Source organism: Cucurbita pepo, chromosome LG17 (genome assembly GCF_002806865.2).
Source record: "Cucurbita pepo subsp. pepo cultivar mu-cu-16 chromosome LG17, ASM280686v2, whole genome shotgun sequence".
Classification (NCBI taxonomy): Eukaryota; Viridiplantae; Streptophyta; class Magnoliopsida; order Cucurbitales; family Cucurbitaceae; genus Cucurbita; species Cucurbita pepo.
In genome coordinates, this window is record NC_036654.1 from 2,659,290 (window position 1) to 2,669,307 (window position 10,018).

At 36.8% G+C, this 10,018-nt stretch overlaps 2 protein-coding genes across 4 annotated transcripts; one reads left to right on the forward strand and one right to left on the reverse strand.

Moving 5' to 3' along the window:
* Positions 1 to 2,499: 2,499 nt before the first annotated feature.
* LOC111778151 (leucine-rich repeat extensin-like protein 2) lies at positions 2,500 to 6,954 on the forward strand. 3 transcript variants are annotated; one of them, XM_023657822.1, is made up of 10 exons: positions 2,500 to 2,581; positions 2,688 to 3,636; positions 4,000 to 4,021; positions 4,285 to 4,341; positions 4,422 to 4,503; positions 4,624 to 4,719; positions 4,808 to 4,932; positions 5,015 to 5,033; positions 6,114 to 6,291; positions 6,373 to 6,954. In XM_023657822.1, the coding sequence occupies exons 2-10, from the start codon at positions 3,534 to 3,536 to the stop codon at positions 6,666 to 6,668; spliced, it is 978 nt and encodes a 325-aa protein (XP_023513590.1). In that variant the 5' UTR covers positions 2,500 to 2,581; positions 2,688 to 3,533; the 3' UTR covers positions 6,669 to 6,954. The 3 variants fall into 3 exon arrangements, with proteins under 3 accessions (XP_023513590.1, XP_023513587.1, XP_023513588.1); XM_023657819.1 differs by having other exon boundaries at positions 6,114 to 6,954; XM_023657820.1 differs by having other exon boundaries at positions 5,015 to 5,028; positions 6,109 to 6,954.
* Positions 6,955 to 9,142: 2,188 nt separating this feature from the next.
* LOC111778995 (E3 ubiquitin-protein ligase RHA1B-like) lies at positions 9,143 to 9,760 on the reverse strand. The gene has a single exon (XM_023659018.1). The coding sequence runs from the start codon at positions 9,670 to 9,672 to the stop codon at positions 9,172 to 9,174; it is 501 nt and encodes a 166-aa protein (XP_023514786.1). The 5' UTR covers positions 9,673 to 9,760; the 3' UTR covers positions 9,143 to 9,171.
* Positions 9,761 to 10,018: the final 258 nt, after the last annotated feature.

The following is a 10,018-nucleotide window of genomic DNA, read 5'->3' on the forward strand; positions in this document are numbered from 1 at the left end:
CCGATGACTTCCTCCATGGTCATCACCTTTAAATCGGCAAATTGCTCTATTGCCGATGCGATATGAAGAAACTTAGGAGGTACTGAGCGGAGGAATTTTTTCACCAAGTATGCCTCTTCAAACTTGTCTCCAAAAGTACGTATTTTATTAACGACTTCTGTCAACCTTGCTGCATAATCATCAATAGTCTCGGACTCCTTCATATTCATAATTTCAAACTCAATCTTCAGAGTTTGGATCTTTGCCTCCTTTACACGTTCAGCACCGAGATGAATAGTTTTTAGTGTCTGCCATGCTTCCTTTGCTGTCTCTTTCTCTGCTAACAAAAACAACATCTCCTCAGGGATTGCTTGATAGATAGCTGCTAAGGCCATTTGATCCTTCCTTTCATCAAGACTATCCAGAGGCTCAGTTGATTCGATTGCGTCCCACACCCCTTGAGCACGCAAATAGACCTTCATCTTCATAGCCCATGCTGCGTAGTTGGTTCTCGATAACGTCGGGTATTGGAGTGTTACCAGACCTTCCCTTGTTGCAGACTTCGACGACTCTCCTCTCTCTCTAGTGTTGTTATTATTTCTCGGCATGATCTTTGGCATGTAACCAAGCTCTGATACCAAATGTTAGACAACACTCGTACAAGGAAGAGACAACACACAGAGACAACAGACAGAGACAACAAGCAAAAACCAACTTCAGTTCTTTTTCTTCAACTTGCTGTACACCTATATAGACAGCAGAAAAAAAAAAAACTAAACACAGGAGAAAAATAACTACTGATAACCTACACAACAACCGATAATAACCTACACTAACTACCCTTGCTATTTATCCACAAATACTAAAACTGTAATACAAGATTAAATAAACTAACAATTGCAAGGGAATGAAGTGAGCTAAGAGGAAATTATGACAAGAAAAAGTACAAAGAATACAATAATAAACTTGACATGGGTCACCGAAGCCCACTCTAGACCTATAGACCTAGAGTTGCATTCTTATGTACGATAGGACAAGTTATGTTCGTTTCATAATTACAGTTGGGTCAAATGGACTGATTCTCTAATGAACAATTTGTTTATGATCCAATCATAAATCAAGTCCCTCACGATTATTTAATGAACCATTTGTTTATGATCCAATCATAAATCAAGTCCCTCTCGAGCCAATGAGAGGGTGGGGCTCCATTTTCCCAAGATCAGTACATAGGATAACCCCACTTACATATTTCCACGAATAATTTGGATCAAATCATTTGTAACAGGATAAGGCACCGCACCAAACCTTATCCATATAGTATAGACTTTTTAGGTTATTACTTGCACACGATGCTCTTGTATGTCAACCACATACGATCCTCTTGTATGTCAACCGCATACTGTTCATGTCAACCACGTCAAGATTACATTAATAACCTACATTAATAACCTTGGAACAAATAAATTACAAATGTTTTCATGTATAAAGAGAATTTGTTGTCAATGTCACAAGGAACTACTCAAATGATAGAGAATATATGTCAAATGAGTTGGATGGGGAGTAGCCAATGTGGGACACCCTCCCAACAATCCTCAACAATCCTATTAAGGACATGGCTCTGATACTATGTTAGGAATCAGAGATCTTCACATTCGTATGATATTATCCCGTTAGAGCATGAGCCCTCATAGCTTTGCTTTGGGCTTCCACAAAATGTCTCATACCAATCGAGATGTATTTCTTACTTATAAACCTATGATCATTCCCTAATCTTAATCATGAGTAGAGAATACGACTAATCTTAATCATGTATATAAGATTAGAAAAGCTCCGTATGGATTCAAGCAAGCACCAGAGATTTCTATGGTAGAATTTCTGATTTTTGTTTACTCAAACTGGTTTTTTTTAGTTGCATATGGTTTTTTTTAGTTGCATATGCAAACTCAAGCTTGTTCATCAAAGAAAGAGAATGAAATTTGGCAATAGCATTGGTTTCTGATCAATAGAGACGGTGAAAGAAAAATTCATCAAAAACAGAAACTTTATTTGTGTGCTTTCAGATGAAAGAGCTAGTAGAGGTTAAACACTTCTTGGGTCTAGAAGTTGATCGCACCTATGAAGAATTGTTTCTTCGCCAATAAAAGTATACAAGAATATGTTTAAGAAGTTCGACATGCTTGAGTGGAAGCAAGTTTCAATACCAATGAAGTCAAATATCAAGATTTGTGCACTCGAAGGCAAAGAGTTGAATGATGAAACGATATACCAAAAATTACTAGGTAAACTTATTTACCTAACTTTAACTCGGCGTGACATTTCTTATGCAGTAGGAGTTTTGAGTCGATATATGCAAGATATAAAAAAGTCTCATTTAGATGCGACTCACGCTCTGGTATTTTGTACAAAAGAAGTGAAGATTGTAAGATGCTAACTATGCAAGGAGACCACAATACTCGAAGATCAACCACTGAGTATGTGTTCAAGTTTGGTTCGAGATAAATTCTTAGTGTAGCAAAAGANTTGGAACAAACTATCAAAAAACATTATAGCTAGCAGCGACTACGAGGGTGTGGTAACAGTTTGGGATGTAAATAGAGGGCAGGTAAGTTATAACCACATGGTTTCCTATATTTAACATTTACTACTTTTCTCTTATCCGATCAGGAGTTTATACTAGAATAGCTTACTTGTCTAACATTGTGTCTCAGAGTGTGTTGGAGTATGAAGAGCATGAAAAACGTGCTTGGAGTGTTGATTTTTCATGTACAGAACCGTCAAGGTTGGTGTCTGGTAGTGATGATTGCAAGGTACTTAATTATTTTATTTATTGTAGAAATTTTTTTGTTCATGGTTGTATGCAAACAGGGTGTTGTGTATTCTTAAAGATAAAAATAGTTCACTATATGCTTCAAAATAGATGTGGGTTGTAGATTATGTGATTCTTCTTGATGTACTCTTAGTGTAGCATCATTATTTGATTGTGCATCTTCTTGCTGCTTCTATTTCCTTGCAAAAACATTGGCATTATAGGCTGCTGAAAAATTTGTGTTCCTCATTTATCTGCATTTTCTAACACATTTATATGCACAACAGATGTTTGGATTTTAACTGTTTTTTTTAATTAAAAAGTAAAGATCAAGTTTTGTTCGGTCAGCTTGATCCTTATTCATTTGAAAAAGGATAAAAGTGCCCTTAAATTGACTCCGTCAAAATAAAAGTTTGTGATTGTCAATGTTTTCAATCAATTAACAGCTTTTGGCGCATGAACTATTGAAAAATCAGGGGTACACCATGCATTCAAATCATATGGATAAGATAGAAACTACATAAATAAATAAAAAAACATTAGAGATCATGATTGTAATCTTTTTCACCAAAAAAAAAAAAAAAAAAAAGAAAAAGAAAAAACCCTCCAATTCATCTTCTTCCTTGACCGCTAAGAAACCTGAACGTGCAAGCTCCATTGTTGACTGTGAATATCTTTAGATTTCCATATTGATCTTCGAGATTTAGCGTCGAATCCCTTCTGAAGTGGTTCAATCCGCAACCCGACCATGGCGTCGCATGCCGATTACCTTGAGAAAATGCAGCTTCGTCAGGATTACAGAAATTTCTGGCATACGGATCTCACGGGCACCATTTCTGCCAATACGCCTTGTATGTATTGGAAATTTCTTGTTCGTTTTTGGTTATCTTTTTGGGATTAATCGATTGAGAGGGAAGAATGTTTAAAATCTTGTGTTCGTACTTGATTTCTTTTACTCTGTTTCGTTGATGGGATAGGGTAAAAATTACCTAAAATCGAATCATCTTTGATTTTGCTTGCGATGACCTTTTACCTTTCTCTACCTCTGTTCCTTTCCAAAGGGTTAACAATGGCGGCTATTGGTTTATTTGCTACAGGGTATTCTTTAATTTGTTTATTCTATTAAATATCTTGATGTTGCTTGACCAATCAATTTTCTCTCAAACCATATAAATACGCTGATTATTTCTTTATTTTTTTCTTCTGTTTTGCAGATTGTTGCTTTTCTATATTCTGGTAAGGTGTTTGTTCTCTGATGAGTTCTTCTCATTCGTGGTTTCGATTTCGGGAGTCGAAAAACTTTGCTATGTTTATGAACATTTGTGTTCTTAGTTCTTTAATGCAATGTAATATTCTGCAAGTTTCATATGGCTTCAAAAGAATGTAGATGTATGCTTGCTTTATAATGTTCAAAATGGTATTCGTTTTTTATTGCTTTTGAGTTTTGTAGAGTACTTTGATATGGTTTTTCTTATAATGCTTCTTGATTGTGTGAAAAGTGCCCCATGTGCTTCTTACCTTCTGCGAAAACGAGCTCTTTATGACGATATGTCGAGGTATTTTCGGCGAAGGTTTGTAATTTTACCACAAGATAAAGTGTGTACCATTGCTGAATCCTTTGCTTAATCTATCATAGATACAAATGCTGTGGTGGTTACATGCCTTGTAGTGGCAAATGTGGAGAAGGCCACTGCCCTGAAGCTTGTCTATGCACCGAGGTTCGTTTATCCATCGAGAACCATGGTCCCCTTTGATCCTCTAGCTATCTAAACATCATTTAATTTCATTCATTTATTCTCCTATGGGATCTAGTTTGAAGAATTGTGTGTTCTTTTCAGGTTTTCTGTTGCTTTGCTAATTCAGTTGCATCAACACGTTTCATGTTGCAAGACGAGTTCAATATACAGACAACTGAGTGTGATAACTGCATCATCGTGTCGTCTTCTCTCTCAAACCGTTCATTCATTAAGCTGCTTGTGCCTCGGCCTTTTCTCCCCTTAACAAGCTTGTCTTACTTTGTAGGGCTTTATGTTGTGCCTCTCACAACTGGCTTGCATATGCTCCATAATTGCTTGCTTGCTTGGAAGTGAAGAGCTTCAAGAAGCCTCGGATATAGTGACCTGTTTATCTAACCTTGTCTACTGCAGGTATGGGGTTGCATTCAATCTTCTTAACTCATATTGACATTAAAGTTCTCTTTTAAGAATTTTGAACTCTTTTGTTTTGCAGTGTATGTGCGTGCATGCAGGTATGTCCCGATTTTTTAAAAAGCTTAAAAGATGTCTACCGATAATTGGTGCATATGGATTTTCTTTCTTTTCTCATATGGCTAATCTAAATCTCTACTTACATAAACTTAGGTTCATGAAACATAACTTTCCACATTTTATATTGACTTTCATAACTCACAAACCCATGAAGGTTACATAAACTTGCGCTTATGAAACTTACCATTTTGTTACAAATCACAAACTCACGAGTAAAAGACACGCTACCCAAACCCAGGTTTCTACATCCTCTTTTCTGTTGAGGATTGTTGGGAGAGGAGTTCCATATCGAGTAATTACAAGGTTGGTATGAGGTCTTTTAGAGAAACCAAAAGCAAAGCCACGAGAGTTTATGCGATATCATACCATTGTGGAGGTTCGTGGTTTCTAACATAGTATTAAAGTCATGCCTTTAACTTAGTTATGTCAATAGAATCCTCTAATGTCGAACAAAGAAGTTGTGAGCCTCGAAGGTGTAGTCAAAAGTGACGCAAGTGTCGAACAAAAGGTGTACTTTGTTCTTGAACTCCAGAGAAGGAGTCGAGCCCCGATTAAGGGGAGATTGTTCGAGGGCTCCATAGGCCTTAGGGGAGGCTTTATGGTGTAATTTGTTCGAGGGGAGGATTGTTAGAAGAGGAGTCCCACATTGGCTAATTAAGGGGTTGATCATGGGTTTATAGGTAAGGAATACATCTCCATTGGTACGAGGCTTTTCGGGGAAACCAAAAGTAAAGCCGTGAGAGCTTATGCTCAACTTGTATAGTATCATATCATTGTGGAGGTTCGTGGTTTCTAACATTCTCATCATCTAAACGCTCTTACTCTCAAACTTGATAGAACATGGCTCTTAATCAAACTTTGACACCTTCTATTTTCTTGATTATTCTTTTAGAAATTTATTTTCTTGAAATGTATGATGGAGCTAATTATTTGCTTGCCTGTGTGAGATACTTGAATTCTATATGGGAGTATCTGTAATTTCTGTTGCAAAACCATAGTATTACAGTACAATATGAATCAGTGTTATGCTTTTCTGATGATGTTACCATTGAGAAGTGCAGACACAACACAAGATGGAGTTAGACAAAAGGGATGGCAAGTTTGGACCCCAACAAGCCATGGCTGTGCCTCCTACACAGCAGATGTCACGGATCAATCAACCGATCCCCGGTCCAGTCGGATATCCTCCTCCGATGTATGGACAACCCTTTGGACACCCACCCCCTCCATATGTTCAAGGCTACCCGCCCCCTCCCTCGGCTCAAGGCTACCCGCCACCTCCCCTGGCTCAAGGCTATGCATCCCCTCCCCCAACACAAGGCTACCCGCCCCCTCCCTCGGCTCAAGGCTACCCGCCACCTCCCCTGGCTCAAGGCTATGCATCCCCTCCCCCAACACAAGGCTACCCGCCCCCTCCCTCGGCTCAAGGCTACCCGCCACCTCCCCTGGCTCAAGGCTATGCATCCCCTCCCCCAACACAAGGCTACCCGCCCCCTCCCTCGGCTCAAGGCTACCCGCCCCCTCCCCCAGGTCAAGGCTACCCACCTCCTCCTCGTGCTGAAGACTATCCGCCACCGGCTTATCCTCTGCATCAGCCACCTGGTCAATACAAGTGATTTGTTCCACATCGTTTTCCTCCCCGTGTGGTATCCGTTGCCTGAATCTGCCTCCCTAACAGTAATGAAGCTTTCATGTCCTAGCTTTTGACGTTTGATTGTGCGTTTCATTGTTGAAACCTATATCGTGATGTTTTTATGTGTACAAATCATATATACTTTCATTGTCGACTTAAGCATTGAGCTACTATGTACAACTATACTTCGTTTGGTCTTGAGAGAAACCAACAAAAGAAACAACCTACTCAGGACTGTTATTTAATACAATTCTTGCTCTTTCTTTTCAGAAACAAGAACATTATCAAATGATGTTCTAACAAGAACATTATCAGAAAATGGAAACTTTTTATGAGCTGATCTTTGAGACATCAAACCACGTTCAATAAATTTTGATTTTTTTTTTTTAAATTGAAAAGTAAAAGACATCATGGTAATGTCAAATGCAAAATATCTTGTCACATACAATAAATTTTTAAAGTAATATAAGTTGATATATAGTTATTATCTATATTACGTGATCTCTTGAAAATTTTAGTAGGAAACATGTGAGTGAGGACAAAACATGTCAAAAAGACTTAGTTTTTGTGGGATAGTTTTAACTTTTAGAAACAATTTAAGATAAATTGAATTGGTAACCTAGTCATGTTGCAGATGAATCTTTGTCTCATCAGGTATTAAATCGTCTCATCCAGTCATCAGAAATGATGGATCACACATCGGTTGGGGAGGAGAACAAAATACCGGTGTGGAAACCTCTTCCTAACAGTTTTAAAAAACATGTGGAAACCTTTTCCTAATCGACTTATTTTAAAAAACATTAAGAGAAAGTTCAAACACGACAATATTTGCTGGGCTTGGACTATTATGTGCCTCCTTCCTTTTTTTCGCGTGACAAGCATATTGGAAAGATATTAGAGAGAAAATTGATTATGTGCCTCCTTCCTTTATTTCGCATGACAAGCATAGTAATTATGTCATTCCCGATGAAGATTGGAAAGAATATCGAATGGATCGTGTTAGTTTTGGTCGTTAGAAACTCAATTTTTAAACTGATAGTCATTAGAGAAATTTGATCAATTCATGAGTGTTTGGTGGAGTTTTTGTTTGTTTTTTGTGTGGTGTTGGTTTAGTGAAGGTTGGACCACTGTTTTGAGACTTCAATTTAGAGAAAGAACCGTTGTATAAATCGATTAAGATTAGTCGATTTCAATCTTAACCGTCTCAGTAAACAAGATCCACATTTGCATTAGATTAGGATGGATGAAATAGGATGGTGCTCTAGATACATGTGATATGTATTGCTATCAAGTTATTATGTGATAACTGCTTAAAGGATCTCCAACTGTCAATAAAGTTATTTTTAGGGATAAAGGAATCTTCATAGTATCAAGATAATTGGCAAGTACAAGAGTCGTTTCCACATGATTATGATTATGACTATATGGGGACAGTTAAAAAATCTCTAATTAATCTCTAATGAATTCTCTTATACATGGTCGTATAATAAAGAGCATATATAACTAGACTATTTGAACCGTGGTGAATCTGTGATGTTGGAATTTATACCCTAAAGCCTTATAATTAATTATTATTATTATTATTATTATTTTTTGTAATTATTCGAATAGTTTGAGATTTTTTTTTCTTTCATATTAAAATGGTCGGATGGATCAAAATTTTATTCTCTTTTGATTTCCAAAAATGTCCAAACAATTAAAATTTTAATGCCAAAAAATACAACAATTTATTAAAATATTAAATGAAAACAGAATAAAACCACACAAAAATGGGTGGTTCTTGTCGGAATCAAATTTGGAAGAAAAAAAAAATGTTATTTGAAAATTTTCTTAGACGAACTCAAAATTTTGAGTTCGTTGGGTTGGTGACCTAAGTCACGGGAATAGAGTTCACAATCTAACTTAACTCAATTTTTTATTTTTTGATTGGATTCTCATATACATTTTTTAATTATTTAAAAAATACTACTTATAATATATTTTACATTAATAATTAAAATCTCATAAAATTTAAATATTAAAACATTCAATGTCTCTAATTATAAACATCAAATATTTTTAATATTAATAATAATCTCAAAAATATGATAAATTTGAATTGAATTATAATTAAAGTTGATTATAGAAAAAGTCAACCCATCCTAACCCAACCAAATCTTTAGGGTTTAGATGGAGAGTTCTCAAGGGTTTAGATGGAGAGTTCTCAGACCATATGAACACTCTTAGGCGCCATAAATTAATTTCTTGACAATCTCCATTAAAGGAAAAATAATAATAATAATTAAAAGAAAAGAAAAAACTTTAATTTTGGGGGAAAAGCACCCGAATTCTTATATATTTGATTTACACATTATATATTTATGAATATATACAGTTTCAAAACTCCTTTTTTTTTTTCCAACTCCCCAACCCAAAAAAAAAAAAAAAAAAAAAAAAAAAAAAAAAAAAAAAAAAAANTTTTTTTTTTTTTTTTTTTTTTGGGTGCACTAACCTAAAACCGAGTTGAACTCAGAATCAAGCTCAGCAATTCCAGAGGCGGCCCACAGCCGTTGATTGAACTCATCCATCATCCCATCAGGCACGAACGGCGTTCTACAAAGCGGACATGTCTTCTGATCATGATCCATCCAACGGTCCACACACCCTCTATGGAATATGTGCTTGCAGTTCGTCAGCCACCGGATCTCCTCTGCTCCCTCGAATTCGTACAGGCATACGGCGCAGCTCTCTGCCGCCGCCTCCGCCGCCTGGGGAACATCCGAGAATTTCACTACGGGGAGGAATTCGCGCAGGACCACGGCGGAGGCTGGCGGGTTCAACGGAATCCCAACCTCCCGCGAGATGGCGGAGTCGGAGTGGAGAAATTCCGGGAGGCCGAGGAGGCGGAACAGGTACAGAATTAGGCGTTTTAGTAAGTCGAGGAGAGAGAGTAAATGGAGGAATATTGTGGGGAAGAAAACCTCCGTGCAACCCACCGGAAAGCCCATCGGGTCGGGTCGGAAAATGGACGGTTTCTGTTGGTTTTGCAGAAGGGTTTTTTTTTTTTTTTTTTTTTTTTTTTTTTTTTTTTTTTTTTTTTTTTTTCNAAGATATAGGGAAGACGGAGAGGTGGGCGGTGATAACCTCACATGTCGTGCGGTGAGGGTGATGGAAATGACCAATAGAGTGGGATTTCAGTGGGTCGTTTTCTTTCCTTTTTTTTCTTTTTCTTCTTAAATTATCATTTCTGTTTGGAATTTTGAAAAATATATCGAATAAGTCAAATATTTATTAAAGAAATTGAAAATTTTAATCATAAAAAATATTTTAAAAAATTAAACTTTTTTTTAGGGT